The sequence below is a fragment of the Cajanus cajan genome, chromosome 7, assembly GCF_000230855.2.
Source record: "Cajanus cajan strain Asha chromosome 7, NIPB_CcT2T_4, whole genome shotgun sequence".
Lineage (NCBI taxonomy): Eukaryota > Viridiplantae > Streptophyta > Magnoliopsida > Fabales > Fabaceae > Cajanus > Cajanus cajan.
Genome location: NC_138523.1, coordinates 370697 through 393591, shown reverse-complemented (window position 1 = coordinate 393591; position 22895 = coordinate 370697). Strand labels below are relative to the sequence as shown.

Here is a 22895-nt window from a genome sequence, read left to right as displayed (position 1 = left end):
ATCATATTACTTAACTTTCTAAGAAATATATAATTAGTAACAAGGACTAAAATCAATTATTTCAAAGTCTAGAGAGATGAAAAATAAAAAAAAATAAAAATCATAGGAACCAAAATCAAAATATGCTCAATTTGTAATGACTAAAATAAATTTAAACCTTAAAGAATAGAATCTATGAAAACTAATTTTTGGAATTTTTTTCATAATTAATAAACTTTTGAAAAGTACTAGGCTAATAATAAACTTTTATTACATAAGAAATTATGTCATAAATTTAATTGTGAAATTTATTAAAATAAGTTTAGGAATAAATCAGAAAAATCATTAAAGAGATTATGAAAATCATAACCTATTTTTATAAATTTAATTTATTTCTCTACACACCTTCCAAATGCCTCCAAAAGATAATAAGATTGTAATTATTTTAATTCTAACGTGGGCTTATTAGCAGAACACATGGGCTCTCTACTTCGTTTCAACCCAAATGCTTTTAAAAAAATCCAACTAAAAGAATAAAGTAGTATTATTACTTCCTAAAATAGTTAAAACTTTGAAGGTTGCTGAGAAGTTGACACTGTCAAAACCTTCCCTTTGTGCTCCCTTTGTTTGTTTATAATATATAGAATAGACATGGATAGAAGTCCTGTAGAATAACAATCAAATAAGTACGTTGATATTATATATAGGTATGTAAATTTAAGCGTGATAAATCTACATTGTTCATTTTTCGTTTCATCAGTGAGCAAAGCTCATATTATTTAAAGGCCCCTATGCTTGCTTAGACCCGAAACTTGTTTTCCTGATCATTTCAATAATTAACAAATTCTCAAACAAATGACATGAGGCTTGTTCATAGACGATGTGCAATAGAACTAAATAGTTCTTAATTCCTTTTTACAAAAATAATTTATTCCTAATATATTTGTCTGGTATTCAGAAGAATGAACCTTAGATATCTCGTGTTAGAAAATGATTACGGTGTGCTTCCTAGAAATTTGAACATAATCAAATCGGGGGTTTCTAAATCCAGTTGACAGAATGCAATCTTTATGTTAGTTAATTATCTCAAGATGTCAACATCTCGTCCAACAAAAAAGAATAGAAAAGTTAGTTATGCACCTATTAATTTCATCAATAAATCACATGTTATTATTGTTAATCAAAAGTCACGCCTTCCTAGCAAAGCAAAACACTTAGATATCAACATTGAAGAAAACTACGATCATTATCCAATATTAATCTCAGCTGACTTTCATCCTCATTGGGCTAAGTTATTTTTATTTGAATTAATCACTTACATACCGCAGTGTAAAGTTTTTTTACACTGACAACCAATTATATCTTTTAATTATGCCATATCACTATAAACACATTTACTTTTAACAGTGACATGACACAATTAAAAGATATAATTGATTATCAGTGTAAAAACACTTTACACACAGTGTATAGGTAATTAACTCTTTTTATTTATTATTACGTGTGGGAAATTAATGAGCAAAGGAAAAATTGTGTCTCGGTTCTCAACATGCAGGGTTCATCAAGGGTTTACACGAGTAATATAAGAATTCCAATGACTGTTTCCTTCTTTATAATATCTTAATGTATGCCCACCATCGTATCGAATATGATAGAGAGAGAGGGAGAGAGAGAGAGAGAATTAAAGGGATTTCTTGTTTGACAGAATCATGTATTGTGAGTAAAATGTGCTTTTATGTACTGTTATGGTTGCAAGGAAGCATTTTTTTTACAAATGTTAATTCCATATGCTAAATTTTCATCTTCTAACCAACAGAAATGATGTAGGAAAAAGCTCTCATATTTGGGAAGAAGCAAATTCATACTGGGAGTGCCGGTACTAGAGTCAGTGAAGCTGGTGCTATGTGCAAGGACATGTGCATAATAATCTCTGTTGAGCACAAGGGAGAGTATACATAATTGACACAAGAATTGTTTGTTTATAACTTCAGTTCTAACTGAAATCAAACAGGAGCTAGGGAATTGGTGAGAGTAACAACCAATGAGCTTTGCTATAGGCACAATAATTTTTCCCTGCTATGTTGAAGCTCAAAAGCAAATTAGTGAATCAGATAGGCACTCATCATCTCAGTCTCAGATGGATCTTGTACTGTACACAAGTTTGGAAAAGTTAACTTTGTAGAATTAAAGTGACTCGAAACCTTCAAGTATTTTTGTTCAAGCAAGCCTTCATGACAATTCACAACCTGGAATGGAATGGAATGTTATGGAATGAAAAACTAGCTGTGCTAAGCCTAATGGTCACAAGATCTGTAATAAAAAAACAGCACATAATTTGCTTCCACTTATTGTAGGATGCTACTAATGGACTGCTTAATTGGCTTTCAGAACAGGAAAAAAAAAATCCGCAAACTCAATCTGATCAAGAAAAGAATAGAGGCAGAGACAGTAAAAGGATGGGCCTAATTATTCAACCTACTGTGACAATCATCTCAAAAAACAGTACAAGATTGGTCCGTTACAAGGCATCCTTGAAAAGTGCCCTATCATCACTTCATTTTAGCTTCTGTAAACAGCACATGTCGATTAACCCTAGGATCATATTTTCGAAACTCAAGCTTCTCTGTGAACTGTCTTGGTTTCCTCTTAACATAGAAGAATCCAGTCCCAGCAGCAGACACTAGTTTCACAAACATCTGAGCCTTCTTCTTCTTGTCACCCATTCTCTTTACTCTAGCAAAAGACAAATGAATCACTATCACAAAACCAATAATTGCTTAACACGATCAGCTGCAATCTTTGTTTCCTTTTACCAATTAAAAAAGTACACCTGGGAACTACTTCTGATAACATTGTCTTATAAGTTGAAACACCAATTCTATTCTATACAAAATCAACCTAAACTTTGAGGTCCACAAGATATAGCATCAATTTTGGTTGTGCTTGGGGAATAAATATCATGAATTCAACTCCAAGATAAATGTATATGCTAAGAAATTGGGAAGAAACTGCTATCGTTGAAACAGGTAAATCATAAAAGAAAACCAGGATGCTTATGTTTTTTTCTTCACAGTTTCATGTTAACGATAAACTAATGTCGACATACAATACAACCTTGGTCAAATGTACGAAAAAACAATACATTCAAACAAATCTTACGGAGAATAAAAATAAAAACAAAGAGAAAGACATCGGTGAAGAATGAATCAATGAAATCATAATGAGGGAAAAGGAATACCTGTAATTGAGAAGATACGAGATCGAGAGGGACCAACTGAGATCAGCGTTTCTGAATGAAAAGGGGAAAACGTGGGTTAGGGTTTTCTGTCATCTATAGTATGTATGATCCTCTACTTGCAACTAATCTCCTACTCTCTCCAACTTTAACGTGGACCGCTAGATATGTGTAATAAAATAATTGTGAACCGTTGGATTGAAATGAATGAGGCACCATAGTTAGTTAGGTATTGTGTACAAGGTTGTGGAACAGTCCATGAACAATTGGACATGCAAGTGGAGTCAGACTATCGTGGGCTTATGCAAGATTCCACCTAATGATGGGCCTAAACAACCTCAAAAGCCCAAATAAATAATTTCAAGGGTGCTCCCATACCCATTCCCATATACAAGGATATGTTGGAAAATATACTAGACTTTGTCTCAAATTATATATTGGAGAAACAAATAACCTCAAAGGATAATGGGTTGGTAAAGTATCCTAATTGTTTTATGCGGCTCTAGTTGAATCAAAAGGGCACCTAACCTAACCCCCTATTTCTTTTGGTGAGATTGTCGTTTGGGTGTTAATCCAGTTTAATTAAGTGGCCTCTCACTAAAGCACAGTACTTTGTTTGCATCAAATGTCTTTTCTACATTGATTTGTTCTTCTAATTGTCCATAATGAAGCTTATAGAATAAACTAATGACATGACATGGACATAATATCTAATACCCTCTTCTTAATGGTTGAAGCCTTGAAGGCATCTAATAATATCCTCTTATTAAGCCACCTCGGCATTGACCTCTCATCAATCATTCCAAGCAACATAACAGGTTTCTCTTCACATCTCACTAAGAAAACAAAACCCTATTTGCCATTTCTTCTTAAATCCTGCTTAGCACAAGTTGTTGCACTTTCTTTATTGCAGATATTTTTACTTTGATGTTGAGATGTGGTTTAAAATAATTACAACTTACATCGACAAGAGCGACATCGCACCTTGTTACAACAATAATAGCAGCTAATTTGCTACGTTAATCGGATTTCATATTTCAATGTTTAAGCTGGCTAATTTGTCGATCACTAGTGTCTTGAGTAGAGGGAATTGGAAATAATATCAATGAAACAGTTGATTAGGAAAAACAATGTTCTTAAAATTGGATATTAATTAACTCGATTGTTGACTTGCAATTTATGAAGCAGATTTCAGATTTGAAGATTGTTCCAAACTTCCTATATGCACAATACCTATATTTATACATATGTTCCACCGGATAATATTGTTCAAAAATACTTAAAAATCTGAAAGAAAATTATTAAAATTAGGTTCTCCATATATAAATTAAAACTAGTTTATGTATGAGTTAAAAATCAAATTTTAAAAAAGTTAGTAAGAGATAATTTTTAGTACGTTAATTTTAATTTATGAAAAAATTAATTTTATTTTTTTCTTTTTTATTTTTATCGTAATTCTGGAAAAGTTTATTAAAATTGTAAGTAACATCATTCTGCTAAACTAACTGTACGTATAGCTTTTCGGGAGTATTTTTTTTTTCTTTTTTCTTTTCTTTAATAATGATAAATATATTTTAATTTATTTTTACTGAAGGGTGTCTAGTTTAGAGAGTCGGGGTTTAGGGGGAGTATGAGTATTTCTCTTTACAATTTACATATTATTTCATAAGCACGTATTTGCGGTATATTTTGGTCAGTTTGTATTTTTTAATAAAATAAAATATTTTCATTTTTAAATATATTTGTATAAAGCATAAACTTTATTTTTAAAGCTATTTTCTATTTTTTTTTAAAAAACAACTTCGATATACTTTGTAAAAATTTACCTTTTTAAGAATCACTATTTTTAGAAACATTTTTCAAAAACATTCGTAAGAATTTGGGAAAATAGCCTTTATACATATATATATATATATATATATATATATATATATATATATATATATATATATATACATTATTCTAATAAGATGAAAACTAAACTCTTTAAAATAGCTGATAAAAACAAAGCAAAAAAGTTATCTTGAATACAATTAATTATTAAAATAATATATTTTTTACGACTTTCCTAAACACACATCAGTTTAATAAGGAAAAAAAAATAAGCACAATCTTAAAAAAAAAAGTAAATTAAAAGTCTAACTTAATCTACAAAATTAGCTTATAAGGTAATGATTATTCTTTCATTTATATACATTATTATGATCTTATTTTTTGTTAATGTGGTATCTCCAACACACCCCCTCAACACAAGAAGTGGACATCTCAAACCTGAAATTTGCAGGACTGGACATATGTAAATAGTCTAATAATGAGCCAATAGTGGGTGACCTAATAAATTCAACAACAATCCCAGACTTTATCATGCATTGATACCATCTTAAGAAAATCGATTATGAGTCTAACTCAATCCTATAAAATCGATTTGTAAGATGAAGATTACTCTCCACTTATATATACTATTATGATCTTATTCCTAATTAATATAAAATCTCTAATACACAGATCAATGACTTATTTTTATCATTTGAGTATCATCACAATGTTCTAACCATCTAAAAGATCACTAAATAAATAAATAAAATTTGCTATTGATAAATTCTATATTACACACAAATATCTAACTAGTTAAACTTTAATCTCTAAAAACATTTCATCTTTTTTTTTTTTTTATCAAAAGTAAATAGTATACATCAACAAAATTTTTACAAGTCTCTTAAAAGAAGTGATGATAAAACACAAGACACTCTTCACTAGCTAGTAAAGAAAAACATGTTATTTTACAAAATTGAATGTTTTAATATTGACAAGAAAGTGTGTATATGTGTAACATGGAGAGGCTACATAGGGAGAGGCAGACAAACAAAGAGAAAATGAGCTTTAAATGTTACCCTGCGTTTTATGACATTTCAACTATTGTTTATCAAGATTTTAAACAATTAATACTACAACTTTTTTTTCTTTATATCTTCTTAAAATCAAATTGCCATAGAAAATGAATGAAAAAGATCAATTTTACTGCTAATGTAAAGTTGTTGCAAAGACTACTTGAAACGTTCAAACTTTGATGCTCTATTGTTCCCACATCATTTTTATCTTATTTTAGTACACTAAAAGCATTGTAACATTATTTATAATAACACTTTCTTGTTGGAGTGTTGTTTAATGTGCTCTATATATTTTTAATACTACTTTAATTTATAAATGTTGTCTATGTTGTGTTGTTATATGTATTTTTTGTAGTATTGACTGATGCACAGTTGAGAATGTTATCATTTTTATAGGTCTTAAGTTAAATAATTTATTATTAAAGGATTGTAAATAATGGTTGTTGATTTGTTGATCTGGTTACTAATATATATGCTTATTAATTGTTTTTTTGGTTCTTATAATAGAGGAAGGTAAAATGGAGACCAGAGTATGAAAATAATATCAAAAAGCATGATAACACAAAAGTTTCTCATAAATTTTCTGAGATATTTATGGAAGCTCAAAGGAACAATAGGAAACCATACTAGATTGGAGATCATTTGTGGAAAACTTTATTAGAATATTGGAATGCACCTATATTTCATTCTAAGTGTATACAAATCCAAAAAAACTAGCATCTAAAAAGGGTGGGTGAATGCACACATGTGGCTCCATTAGCATCCATGAACATGTCCTTCACATTGTATGTTTATATTTTAGTGGTCTTTTTTAACATATAATTTTATATGAACATTTTTTATTTATATAATGTTTTTATTTACATGTAGAGGAACTTGGTCGACCTGTACATATTGATGAAGTCTTTCAGCAAACACATATATGAAAAGATATTGGTCAGTTTGTTGATGATAACTCTAGGCAGACACATGTGAGTCCTTTGTGTTGCTTATTCTTTTTTCTTTCAATTTTATTAATATTTACTTTATTTTTACACAATGTTTATTTTGATAATAGTCAGATTTGGAAACTAGACTTTCTCAAATCAGGTTTGAAGTTAGATCTATTGTTGGCACTTCTAAATGCACTCCTCTAGACCTTGTTGAGGAGGAGAGACTTAGGAATTGATGTTGGGATGTAGTTGTTGGTAGAAAATATATGTGATGTCATTACAATACAAGAGATCTTGCTCAAAGTTATGAGAATGGAGATGGAAACTTTATGCATCAGATGGGAGAGACATCTTCTAGTCAAACTCAAAATTCATAAAAATTTACTCAATTGAAACAACAAGTTTTAGCTAATGAGGAGGAGATGCGTCAAATGCAGATGCAGTATTAGACTTAGTTTCGAACCTTTGTTAGTGTTGTACTTCCTTTCTTACCACCTACCATGCAAAATATTTTTTTAGCTACAACAACTTAACACTCAACAACAACAACCAAATATGACCCCCAAGAGCAACAACAACATGATGATGGCCACCAGCAACTAACACGTGATGAACCAAATGACCAACATTAGCACTTATCAGGATATTCTGATTATTAAATTTTTAGACAAACTATATTTTAATATATTTATGCTTAATTTTATATAACTAGAATTTACTTTGTTATGTTTTAGTTTATTAAAACCAAACTCTTCAAATGAAATGTTATGAGTGGTTGAATTTGTCTTAGTTTAAATTATATTAATGTTCTTATATTTTATTTATTTTGATTTGGTGATATTATAAACATGTTTATTAATAATTTAATAAAAAAATTAAAATGAGTTTTTAAAACTATATGGGCATTACAAACGGATTTACAAACAAATTTATTCGTTTATAATTTCTCACAAACAAATCCGTCCATAATTACACACGAATATATTTGTCGAAAAGAAAAATATATATATGCAGCCAATGTTCCCACTTACCCATGGATATATTTGTGGGAACTTATCCACGGTTTTATCTGTCGATAAGGCCATGAAATTATAGAAAGATTTTTTCATCGATAATTGTATCTGAATATTACCCACAATGTGAAATCTGTCGATAATAATTTCATACGAGCATTTTATCAATGTAATTTGGTCTGTTTGTAATTTGTGGAAAACTTGACATTACTCACTGATTTACTGGATTACAGACAGATTTTGCCCATCTATAATATCCATATTTCTTGTAGTGAAAGTCAATCTTGCTACAATTTTTTTTATTGATTAACATGCATAAAGCTTGTATGAATTAATTTTAAAGCTTTTTACACTTATATTATATAAAAAATAATTTAGTTTATCAAATATGAAAAATTTTATTTTTTATATTATTTTCTAAAAAATATTAAAATACTTCCTATATCAAATAACACCCTAATAAATGCTCAGAATGTTGACATGATGCTTATTTGCTTGGTGTAGCTCATCAAAGTCATGTTCGTGGTTTTGGATGTTGATTGTTTTCTCATTGATGGTTGCAATTTATGTTTCTAGATATTATACTTTTTTGTTTCAAAATAATGTGGATTTCAAAAAAAACTTTTGTTTTATTTTATATGACACTTCAAGAAGAAATGAAAATGTTAATAATTTTTTTTTATCTCTTGATATTCTTTTAACTGAAATTCTTACAAAAGTGGATTGGAGTTTAATTCAATCAACCTTACAAAATCGACTTGTAAAGTAAGAATTGTTCCAAACTTATGTACACTAGCTAGTATATTCATCTTATTACTAGATGATGTAGGATCATCACCTCTCTCACGTAGAGTACTAGATATCTCACGCACAAAATTTGTAGGACTAAACATTTAGGGATGGTCCAATAACAATCTAATAGCATGTAGCCTGATAAGCTTAACAACAAGAATCATTATAGACTCTGATACCATCTTATGAAAGTGGATTGGAGTTTAACTCAACCTTAGAAAATCAATTTATAAGGTAAAAATTGCTCCCCCTTACAAATATTAGTATGTCCATCTCACTAGTGATGTGGAATCTCAAACATACTCCCTCATGTCGAAAATATGACATCTCAAATGTGAAGTTTACAAGACGTACTAAATATCTACAGATGGTTTGATAACAACCCTATAGAGATTGTTTGATAAGCCCAACGACAATAAATATCAGCTAGGATAGGCTCTGATACTATCTTAGTATGATCATCTCTCACTAGTCGGTGTGGAATCTCCAACACACCCTCAAGTCAAGGATTGAACATCTCAAATGTGAAGTTTTTAGGAATGGATATTTGCGGGTGGTCGGATAATAACCTTATAGAGGATGGTCTAATAAACCCAACAATAATCAATACATGTTGGGATAGACTTTAATACTATCTTAGTATGGTCATCTCACTAGTTGATATAGAATCTCCAACACACCTCCCTCAAGCTAAGAGGGCTGGATATCTTGAACATGAAATTTGTAAAACTAGACATTTATTGGTAGTCTAATAATGGCCTAATAATTGATGGCTTGATAAACCCAACAATAATCTCATCATTTCCTACAGTAAAAATTTCATACCAATACCTTCACTATAAAAAAATAATTTCATAAACTTTACTTTTTAGTCTCTATAATAATAAATGGCAAAATCAAAAACTAAAAAAAATAATATATATATATATATATATATATATATATATATATATACACACGAGAAACTAAAATAGATATCTATATCTATATGAACTAAAAAAAACAATTTATAAAACTACATTTAAAAAGAAAAAGAATTTAAACCTATTAAAAAGAAGAAGAAAAAACGTCATTGTTTGCCTTTTATGGTTAAAAAAGCAGCCATAGCCATCCACTTCTAACATTTCTTTATAATTATTTATGGGAATTATTAACTTTCCTAAAAGTTAAGCAATACAAATCGTAAGATCCACTAACATTACGAATAAAAGTTAAACATTTATATCAAATCTTATACTTTTAATAATTTTTTATATAATGCAAATTTTTAATCGTTGAATATGTTCACTATTTATATCAAATTTCATATGATTTCAAAATTATTTAGTAATTTATCACATTGTTATATTTTAATATATATTATGAAATTTAAAATATGTATAACTATCCATTTTTGGAAACTATATCTATAATAGTTCAAATTATGTGAAATTTGATATACATAATATTGAGCATAATATCACATAATTGAATGGTTGGATAATCAAATTTGAATTATACAAAACGTTACTAAAACTATAAGATTTAGTGTAAGTGTTTAGACTTACACTTAGTATCAATTATCAACGAATCCTAATTTCATTTCATTAATTTAAATTAATGAATAATCATAAAAATATTTTATATGTTGATTTGAATTTTTATAAAAATATCAAATGGTTTTCAATTTTTAAATTTTCTTTACAGGTTTAATTTATGTTTTAATTTTAACGATTAAATCGTTAAAATTTATTACAAAATATAAGTTATTGAATAAAATAAATCTATCTAAACTACTCTTAAATTCATCATACCTCTATATATATATATATATATATATATATATATTAGATTGACTTTTTTATTATTCATAAATAGTGCTTATATTGTTGATGATAAGGATTATTACGATCCTTTATGCTAAATTTAGATATTTATGCCATAAAATAATATTCTTTTATCTAATGGAATGAGTCATCGATCCATTTTAAACTTAAATAATTATATAACTGATTTGAGTTTTTTTTTTTTTGTTCGTCCCTGGAGTATCCACAGTCGACAGCAGTGACTAATCTCCTCGCTACGTTGGAGGCACCTCAAAGGGTGGGATAGCTGGCCCCAAGATTTAATGCGGCTGCATACACAAGGCAGAATTCGAACTCCTGACCTTGCTTAAGCGTGGATCAACCCCTACCGCTGAACCACACGCTTGGGATTACTAATTTGAGTTTAATAGCTCTTTGTGAGAAGGGTTTTATATATATATTATTACGTGTAATGTTGAGGACGAAACTTGAATTTCATATAAACTTATCAAATTTTCATTATTAGGCTTTTATTTTTTGGGAGATAGTGATAAGTAATTTCACCTCAAATCTTATGTGAGTTTAGGGGTTTTTCTGACCTTAAAATTAAAAGAATCTTAATGATCACTTGAATCCTTTTCTCAAAACTAATCCCTTATTTAAATTCCAAAAACTGGTTTCTGATGAATTTATTTATTTATTTAAAAAACATATTACTTTAATCACCTTATGTCCAATTTTTTTATTGTTTTTTAAAAGTGAATTGATTTGAAATAATTTTGAAAATAAAATAAAAATGACATCTATTTTATAATACTTTAAATCAAATGCGAAACCAAAATAGTATTTTAGCATGCTTGACGCTGTACTTGTTCATATCAATAATTGCTCGTTTTAGTGTTAAAATTTTCATTTAGCATTATTTTATAAACCTAAGCTTGTATGTCACTGAATACATATATATATATATATATATATATATATATATATATATATATATATATATATATATATATATATATATATATATATATATATATATATATATATATATATATATATACGAATAAAGGCGTGCTTGTATTAAAATTTTCAAATAAGTTAAAAGCAAACTTTTTAAAGCTAAACTATATATATAACTTAATAAAGTTATTATATTTTATATAAAATAAATATATTTTTTTGGTGAATAAATATAGTAATAATATATTAATAAATTATGTGTATTATAAAATCTTAATTATATTCCTAAATAAAAAAGGTTCACTTGATAGTTGATACGCTAACTATGACTTTTCGGAAGCATTTATGTCATGCATAATTATTTAAGATAAACTTTAATTGTTTGTTAAATAAGTTTAACTAGTTGGCAAAAAATAATTTAGGTCATAAAACTCGACGGAGAATTAAAACTTATACAGTTTTTAAAGGAGTTGTTGATATTATTTTCTAATTAAAATTAAATTACGATAATATACATGATAAAAATTAAAATTGCATTAAAATAATATAGATTATTTAAGAAAAATTCCAATTTTAATGAGAATAATATTTAAAGCACTTAAAATTTTTGTGTAAGTTTTGTCCAAACTCCTCATGCTTGCTGAATTATTGTTACTCTATATTTTTTGTATGTTCTCCACAATAAAATACAGCAAGTGTCATTTTATTGAAAGAAATAAAATATTTATATCATGATTACTTCGTTGATAATTGGTTTGTTATTATATAGTATTTTTATATGAACCACTAATCCTACTTTCCGATCCGCTCCAAAAGTTTCCAGCTTACGAAACATATACTGGCATAAATTAGGAAAAATATCTTCCTAATTAATCAATTTAATGAAGGATACCGTTTGTTACATCATAATTAACCAATTTAATGAAGGACACCTTTGAGGTTTAGTCTTCGCAGAAATCATATATCTTGTTCATCCTCGTCAAAACATTATCATGGGTATACTTGAATATAAAATGCAATTACTTTAAATCAAGAATATTAGTTTTTAGTTTTAAAAAATTCAATTTTATATTTAGAGTTGATAGTGTTATTTTTTTTTCCCTGCAAAAATACTGATACATTTCATCTCGTCCTAATTAAATCGATTTTTTCCATAGTAAAAACTATCATTGAGTCAATTTCACAATGGACTTCTATGGAAATATACCTTAAAGATGTCAGTCAAATGTTCTTAAAATATTTGTTGCGCACATAGTTTAGTTTTCATCTTTTGTTTTCTACCTGAAACGAGGTACTAGGATTTGACTTCTACAAAATTTAAACCAAACAATTTGCATAGCTCACTAGTTTAATTTGGTTATTTATGAGACTAAATCAGGTTCAATAGTTTATATTAAATTAAATAAATTATAAACCGTTTAAAATATTATGTATAAATCTCGCCGTTTTTAAAGATACGAAGACCTTTTTTATGAAATAATATATAAAGATCACGGTAAGGAAAGAACCGGCAGGTCATAATCATGTAGCTTAGCATCGAATTTTTATATTAATCATAATATATATATATATATATATATATATATATATATATATATATTAATTACTTTATAGTCCAATTCTTTACACACAATAAGGACAAACATATTGAAGTGAAAAGTTTGTTGCATGCCTTATAGCTTTGTATACATGTCCCGACATTCAGCTACCAAACAAGGGAATGGTATAATTTAATAAAACCAATGCCCAAAAGAAGAAATGAAAGCAAGTGATGGGCAAGGAGCCAAATAAATAAATACATCAAATCATGATTAAAGAATCCAATACAAAATGATAATAATTGCTAATAAATAATTAGGTAGATATTTTTCTTGGCAATACTTTATATATGCCACTTTCCATAAAATAATATACATGCTAGCTAGCTTGTAATTAATTTTTTTAAAGAATCCCTGAATGGCAAAAGCAAGTTTTATTTTTCTCTTTTTACATGTTCCATAAAGAAAAAGTGAATATGGCAAAACTATACATAAGAAAAAGAAAGATAGTTATCTTAGTGTACAAAAGAGGCACATTTTAGTGGAGAGGTTGGTTAACCAACAATTTTAGGGGCTCGCTATGTTTTTTCATCCACAATACTCGTGCCTTTTTAACAAATTAAGTTTAGGGTTTAACTCGATTTAAGACAATCACAAATCCTAATGTAGATAAAATTATAATATACATAAAATATGAGTGGTTAATATTATAATGTGTTTAAAAAAAGAATGTAAAGATCACCTTAAGTAACGATTCTGACAAAGTAAAGTTTAAGTGATTAAAGAAAATGATAAAAATCAGTTGCTTACAAGTACTCTAATGATCTAGTCACTAAAAGATTTAGTAATGTAACAATTTGATAATATATATATATTAAAAAAAAGTGTAACCATACCTATGACATGAGTCTCTACTTATAACCACAAAAAGAGAGTAAGAGAAAGAAAGTTGTTATCTTACATAAACAATTTATTATGGAACACGTTACACGGGTGAGTTGCTTAGTGTAAATGTGCCTAAGGGTTTGGACGTGACTAAGTCAACCTAGGTGCGGTTAAGTCGATTTGTAAGTGATCACTAAGTTTATTTATGATTAAGTCAACTCTTGTATGTTGTTTGAAAATGCTTATTACTAGGTTGATGGAGTGACAGGTTATCGATTTAGGTGTATTAAAAAAATAATTTAAAATGATTAATTTCAATTAGGTTTGATTCAAGTTTTTGGACTCAATGGTGTCTAAACAAAATAAAAATCAAAGTAATTATCATTCAGACCCAAAAACTAAGCATATTTTGACTCATCTTTAATATTTATTGCTGATGCACAAAAAATTTATTTGAGGGTGTAGTTTGTAACTTTCTTTTTTGTAACATGTACCTAAAAAAATTATTATAATATTTAAATTATTTGAAACCTGAATAATTTTATTCATTTTGAGTTTAAACAAATTAAATAATATTTAAATGAATGAATGTATAAACAAGGATACAAGAATTGAAAAGAAAGATATAATAAATTGGATAAAAGCTTTATTTGGGCCAATTAAATGATTCAAAGTTCAATACATTTCTACTCGTAAAAAATTGTCCGATATATAAAATTGAGACTCGCCTAAATTAATAAGTCATTTGGTCAAGTTCAGGTTTAAATAATGCAACTTGTAGATTATATCGATTTGGGCTATATTTACCCGAAATTGATTGTTGATCACCCCTATTGATTATACCCTCTAATATTTTTATTTTTACTATTCAAAATAGCCTATATTTAACTTTTCTTTAAATTAAAAAAGTAAAATTAAATTAAATTTCTTTTTATATTATACATAAAATTAAAAAAAGTAATAAAATAAACATACATATATTATTTAATTATATATCAAATAAAATGTATCTAATGAAAAGATAACTAGATGGATAAAAATTTAATAACATACATAATAAAAAAATATATCATGTTTAATTTCTATATTAGAAAACACATTTGAGAAATCATTTTTACTTTTTAAAATATTGAACATAATTTTAAAAACAAAATAGAAACATAACACATGAAAATTGGAAAGAAGAAGAGAAAATATCATTCAATTTTTTTAAGTTTACATAAAAAGAATTGATGAATTATAACTTTTATTTCTATTAATAAAAATATAAAAATAGTTGTCAAATATAATTGGAAAAAAAAACAAAAGAAGAAGTTAAATTTAAATAAAGATAAGTAAATAAAAAAGACTGAGTGATTCTTGCATGATTCTCAAAAAATTCTTTGCTTCCTTTTGAAAGTAGGTGGTTATTCATCTATTTCTCATCATATTTCGTATATAGTTAACACATCGAAGAATATCCAAAAAGAATTTTAGAGAATTTCTTGATTCTATAGTTGTTTGTTTCATTTGAAGAATGAAAGGATCTCAACAAAGAATCATCTTTCTTTTAATTATTGAATTTTATTTTATTGATCAATGTGTAATATTTCAACTCCCCATTCCTAATGGAATCAAAATGATCCTTGGATTGATCATAAGATAGAATTTGTTACTTGAATGAAACTAGATCTTATGGAATCATATTAAATATTGGATTATACATTCTTTACCTTGCTAAAAGACCAATACTTGTTTACCAACAACACATTAAATTAATACACTAAATATAAAAACATAACAGAAGGAAAAAAAAAGCATATTAATATCATTATTTTTTCACTTTTTAGTTTACATAATAATTTGATGAATTATAACTTTTATTTCAATTAATAAAATGTTACTATATATCACCAATATTATCGCCACTTCCGCTAGCACTATCATTATCACTAAAACCATTATTATCAGTATCACCATTGTTGTCTATTTGAATGAAAAAAAATGACATACAGGTGCATTTGGTCTTTAAGATAGTCTGGAAATACATGGTAACCAATGAACCACCACAATATTGATGTCCAATGTCCTCAATCTCATTAGTAGTATAACTTTATCACATAAAATACGCTTGTTAAGTCCTAGACTTGGTCTTAATCACATGTGCTATGTCCCGTATTTAGTCTTTATTGCAACATTTTTTCTATGTCTTAGACTTAATCTTATCAGATGATTAAGCCTCAAGTCTTTCACAATTCATATTTGTTAAGTCCTAGGCTTAGTCTTATTGTATGGTTAAGTTACATGTGCTTAGTTTTTCATAGGTCATATATATCACACATCATAATTTTTCATGATAATTGTTAAGTCAAAAGACTAACTTAGATCTCTTAGTTATAATACAGATGTTTTATTTAAGAAAAGTTTTTAAACTATTTGCTAAGATGAATGCTTTTTGTAAGACAAATAAACTAAGATGACCAGTTATCTTGACATAAGTGTCTAATAGATAAAATACTTCATCTACAAGATATTTACTTTGAATTAATATCATTTATGATGTCTGATAACTAAATCATCTTTATGTATATTATTCCATAACATATTGAAACAAAATAACTTCCTAGGTACCTGCAATGACAAAAGAGAAGATAGGCATGCTTTTCATAAATAAAGAGATAAGTGAATTTCATGAATCACATAAATCTTCATAAAAAGTTGTTTTGAATTAACACATGCATGACTTCACTTGTTCAGTACTTAAAAGAGGCTTGACTGTAAAAGAACACTTGGTTGTTTGGGTTTTGGAGAGACTTTGTGATGAAAGAGTACTTGGGTAGTTACTTAAAGAGACAAGTCAAAAAATACTTAGGATTGAGCCAAAAATGGCTTAGAAAAATAATACTTGTATCTTTCCATAACATACTGGAACTTGATCTAGTTAGATCAAGAATTGAATGTAATCTCGATGATTGAAATGAACTAGTATAAAAATACCTTGTGTTCAGCTCCTTTACTTTTTGTCTGCACTCCTTCGTGAAGTTACTATTTCACTATTCAAAAAGGATGAGTTTTTGATTAACACTATTCAACTCCCCCTTCTATATTTTATGATCTAAGCTCACCAAGTTCGTCAATGACTCACTCTATACCTCAATGATAGTCTCACAATTCACAACACACACATGGTTCTTAAATATACAAAAAGGTTTCATTCATTTTATCTCATATATATTTCAACTCAATTCACCTTTTCTCAATCTTATCTAATGATTCTATGGCCTTTATGAGGTGTAAACAAAATATATAGAGTTATACATATGTTATCAAGTTGATCTTTAATTCATTATAAATCTAAGATAATTATTTACAACTCTTATGTTGACCTCAAATATTGGTTTTACCATTTAATACCTAAAATTTCAAAATCGTAATATTTTTTATCTAAATCTGACAACTTGATCTTTACTCACTAATTTGATCATATATTAAGTTTTAGATATTCTTTTTAAGTGATTCCAAAGTCATTAGTTAGCCAATAACATCCATTGCTACAATTTTTATGAAAATCACTCAACCTAATTCTTTCATATATTGCGCTTGATGAGACATTTACCTTACTCAATGCCAAGAGAACATAAGGTAAGGATGCTTTATGAAATTCTCACACCCAACCCCATGTTTCTGCTTCCACCATGATCACAAAGTTTGTACCTTTGTAGAAACATGATTTTTGCAAAATAGAGGTTTCTTATGGCATTCAATTGCTCAATCACTAGTAATTCAACATTAAACAACATACTAAAATGTTTCTATATATAATTTCTAAACATTGAATTCATGTACAATAACCTAAACATACAAATTGTACAAAACTCCTGAAAGTAGTGATGGAAATCCACTTCTTTTAATACACTTATTTTTGTTAGTTAGAATTTATTAAAAACAAAGGAGAAAGAATCCATTGACAACTTTTGGTTGTTTGTCTTATAGACAATATTATGGTATGTTTATGTTCATTGTATGAGTCACCTAACAAGTAGATCTAACAAATATTAGATGCATACTTTGTATAACTCTATGTGTTCAAAGTTTTTCTTAGCATCATGGTTTACAAAAATGAATTTCTAAACACTAAGTTGTAATAAATTGTTTTGTGAAAAAGCTCTCAAGTTATCACACACACAACTCAACTTATCTTATGTGTTTGTATTTATTTCAGTAATTTCAATTTCAACAACTTTCCTACACTTCATTGATATCAATCTTCTAAATAATTACTTCCTTTGCTCTTGCATCTCATTATATATGAAAATGTATGTGTGGTGTTCCTTTTCTAATAGGATGATGACAAAGTCACCAAGAACTTCTAACAATAGCATCATTAGGTTTAGAAAGTGCTTGAGGTTGCTCAAAACAACCTCGCCAATATTTAAAATGAGATAAAAAAGTGTAAAGAAGATAAAGAAACGTAACGACATCGTAAAAATGATAAAATTAGAGAGAATTAATAAGATAGATGAAAAATATAAATACTTAATATAAAAGTAGGGCAAGCATTTCAAATTTAAAAGAACATTTTATATGAATTCACTTTTTTAATTAACAAGCCTAGAATATTCGTTTTAAAGTAGTTAAACTTTAGATGATGTAAAATTCTTTTTGTTACATCAATTAAAAATTAAGAAATTAATCAATGAAAAAATATTCTTTTAAATTTTGAAAAATACTACTGTGTGACTTTCTACGTCATGATCAGTAATTTAACAATTGATTTAAAAAGGCTACCGTAGTATAGCTTTTTTCTTTACTATATGAACATATATATTCCCCGAGATTTAATAAGTGGATCACAAATTAATTGACGCATGAATATAATTTGATAGAACTTTTACATTAATTTAGCCCATAAATTAGAAGATGTCATGTACTAATTTATACGCACGCACACATTTTTATATTGGAAGACTGTCATGTGCGAATTTAGTAACCAAAATTTTAAAATTATTGATGTAGCTAATAAAAATCACATAAAGCATAGCGTCAACATCCAAGTTTTGCGCTGGTCCAATAATGAGAGTAATTTTGAGAAAATAATGAATTATTAGAAAAGAAAATAAAGGTTTATGGCGTCACATGCAAGCATCGTGGCATGCTGTGGGAGGCAGCATTGACCTGTTGTGTTGCTCCTAATTCATAGTATTATTAAGAGAGAACAAAGTAGGTGACCTACATTTTCGTCACGTGGCGTTTCTGGGACCATAAAATGCAAAAATCAAATTGAGCACACATGATTTGATTTTGGAATGTAGCAACGGTTATGGCTGCAACCGCAACGTACTTAATAATAGTAAGTTGGAGACAATTAACCTACACACACGTTCGTGGGGTAGTCTTGCGTTGTACGTCCCTTTGAGGCCTTTGTCCTACCATTTCTTGACACCTCAGCACATGCATCTGCCATTCTTAAGGAGATATAGATTCCTTGCCACTTGGAATTGTATTCCTTAGTCACTTGTCACTATGCATGCTATTCATTTTGGCCCTGTTGCATGTGAAGGGAAGGATTTCCTCAAAGGTATTGGCCACACCATAACCCTACTTCTCCTTCTACTTCCATGCATGTTGATTCAGATATATCAGTTTTTTAAATTTTATTGCATCTTTGGTTCCTCATAAATCATAATTATTTGATTTTACAATTGTGCAAATTGAGTATTATAATTATGCAATTTTTCTTTTTATCAATATTTTAGTCATTAAATATTTTACAAATATTGTTAACATTAAATTGGATGGTGACATGTTACCTAACATATGTTGATGTGACTTCATTATATATAAGTTTTGGTTTCTTAGATATCATAATCTTGAGTATAATAAAATCACATCAACATGTGTGTTAAGTGATATGACAATTGTTGCATTGTCATATAATTTTGTCAGAAAAAATATTTTAAATATTAAATAAAAGATTGATAAAGAAACTAAAATTACATCATTGTAATACTTTATAGTATCTAATTTGTGCAATTAGAACACATATTATGTTTAGTAAAGATAAAAGAAATGAAGAGAAGAAAAGAAAAAGGAAGTGTGAAGAAGTGTAAGGAAGTAGGTAATAAGTAAAGTATAAATAAAAATTGTTTTAGTAAAAGAAAAATAGAGTGAAAATTATTTTTTAAAATAATAATTTTATATAAAAGTAATAAATAAAAATTATTTATAGTAAATTTCATAAAATAATATTATTATAAAAATGGATCTCTCCTCTCTCTATCTATCTATTTATCTACCTTTCTATCTAACACTTATGAGCATGAAATAAAAAAAAAACCTAGCAAAAATAACATACTTACGTGCACCAGATACAATATACTAAGCAAAGAGCCATACAAATCCACAAGCAGCAGTTTTAAACATTTAATTCCCCTCGTATTAGAGGAACGATTTTAATAATGGATCCCAATCCCACTTCAAATTATACACACTTTCTTTCTTTCTCCTCATAGCAAATACAACACATTTTTTCAATTTTCATCCACTTCTTCGAAATTCCTTTCCCTTCTCCACACTTCTCTCTTTCCAAATACACCATTAAAAACAAATTAAAACTACACAATTATAAAGAATTATAAATGCACTTAAACCTATAAAATATATCTTAATTTATGTTTTATGTTTCCTTTATTCTACCATTTAAGTATATATAGTATTAAAATTGATATATTCTTAAAAAATTAAGTTAACTTAATCTTATCTCATATATCATCTTAATCAGGTTAGAATTGAATTAAGTAAATAGTTTTATCAACATTCTCTACACAAAAAATATTACATATAGTGACATATAAAAAGTGTTACTATAGGTACAATATATATATATATATATATATATATATATATATATATATATTTGACATATAGTTATATATAATTTTAGTGTTGATTTTAAATGAGATTTAACAATATATTTTATGTGTCACTATATCCTATACTCACACTTTTTAATAATATATCAATATATATTATATTTGTTGTGTAGGTAAAAATAATTCTTAATGATATGTATTGTGTCACTATAGGATATATGTCAGTATATGATAATTTCCTTGTAATAATTATGTGTTAAATAGATACAAAGATATATATGTCTCTCAACTTTGACATATTTAATTAGTTGAGTCTTGCATTCTTAAATATTAGATATGAATTTAGTTTGATTCTCAAATTTTATTTATTTAAACTTAAAATATATTTTTAATCTTTATAAAATGAGTGATTTTTAATTTTGGACTATCTAAAAATTTTACTTGTGTTTTATCTTTTCAAAATTTATAAACATTACTTTTTATTTTTGTAAAATAGTAAAATTAATTTTATTCCTTATAATATTTTATTTGATTTTGATTCCTTTATATTCTAAAGTCATTATTTTTAGTCCCCTAACTTATTTTAAAATATATAAATAACATTTGACTTAATTATCTATAATTTTTTTTTGGAGATGTTATATATTAACATAGTATTTCTAATATTGTAAGTTACACTTAAAGTGATTATTTAATCTTTTAATATACAAATAAGTGATCCAAAATGATTACATAATAATAGAGATTAAAAATGATAGTTTCAAATTTTAGAAGAATGAAAAAATGAAAGAAAAAATAAATTTTAGACCAAAATCAAAATATACTTATTTTACATTAAAAAATATATTAAATTTTTTGATTTATTGGTAAATAACATATATACTAACTCCAAGCGTGTGGTTCAGCGGTAGGGGTTAATCCACGCTTAAGCAAGGTCAGGAGTTTGAATCCTGTCTTGTGTATGCAGCCGCGTTAAATCTTGGGGCCAGCTATCCCACCTTTTGAGGTGCCTCCAACATAGCGAGGAGATTAATCACCGCTGATAGCGGTTATACTCTAAGGACGAACAAAAAAAAAACATATATACTAATACTTTAGTTTATGCAATGCACATATGTATTTATTATATATAATATAATTAAAATTTATAATAAATTTTATATAAAAATTTTATATTTAAATATATAAATTATATTTAAAATAAGTATATATAAATATTTTTAAATATATAAATTATATTTAAAATTTAAAATAAATAATTTATATTATTAAACTTAAAATAAATAATTTATATTATTAAAAATTATTTATTAATATTTTATTTCAAAATATTAATATTTAATTAATAAATAATTATGATAAATAAAAATTGAATTTGATAAAATATTTAAAAAATTTATACAGTCTCTGCCGTTACTATTTGTTTTTTTAAAAGCACCTTTCCTTGATCTAAATTTTCACGCACACCACGCTGAAAGGACTTGCAAACTATATATATATATATATATATATATTAAATTATATATATATATTAGGGTTGCTTATAAGCAATTCCTCTACCATATCACTGCTACATTAGTTTGGTTCTATTTTATGAGTTGCTTAAATTTTAGTAGAGTTTCTTGTAGAAATAATTTTGCTAAAATTTAAGCAATTCATAAAGTAGGTTAGAACTGATTTAGCAAACTCTTTGAAGATGCTCTTACTGCTTACCGCTGAGTTTGACCACCCAACTCTTTGAAACAAAAGTATAAAATTTAATATTATCTCTCTCTAACTACGTTATCCCACTAAATTAACTGTATACAGCAAAAAAATTCAAAAAAAAAAAAAGAAAAAGAAATACCAATGCCCTAAAAACACGTTTAGTAGTAAGAGAAATATTTTAATTTAGAAGAGACTATTTATATTTCAATAATACTTCATATCTTTTTCTCAAGAAACAAATTAAATTATATATGAAGTATAACAGCTACTAGCTTCAACGTTAAACTGCTCTTGCTGCAATGGGTATGATTCATTGAACCTGAAAAAG

At 27.1% G+C, this 22895-nt stretch overlaps 1 protein-coding gene across 2 annotated transcripts; it reads right to left on the bottom strand.

Moving 5' to 3' along the window:
• Positions 1-2423: 2423 nt before the first annotated feature.
• Positions 2424-3373, bottom strand: LOC109789599 (uncharacterized). Of its 2 annotated transcripts, none has more exons than XM_083059447.1 (2): positions 3218-3373; positions 2424-2712 (listed from the first exon to the last, which is right to left on the bottom strand). In XM_083059447.1, the coding sequence occupies exon 2, from the start codon at positions 2700-2702 to the stop codon at positions 2529-2531; it is 174 nt and encodes a 57-aa protein (XP_082915573.1). In that variant the 5' UTR covers positions 2703-2712; positions 3218-3373; the 3' UTR covers positions 2424-2528. The 2 variants fall into 2 exon arrangements, with proteins under 2 accessions (XP_082915573.1, XP_020204174.1); XM_020348585.3 differs by having other exon boundaries at positions 2424-2705; positions 3218-3366.
• Positions 3374-22895: the final 19522 nt, after the last annotated feature.

What these genes read in the sequence shown, in the direction of transcription:
- LOC109789599 (XM_083059447.1), bottom strand. Translation starts at nt 2,702, where the DNA reads ATGGGTGACAAGAAGAAGAAGGCTCAGATGTTTGTGAAACTAGTGTCT.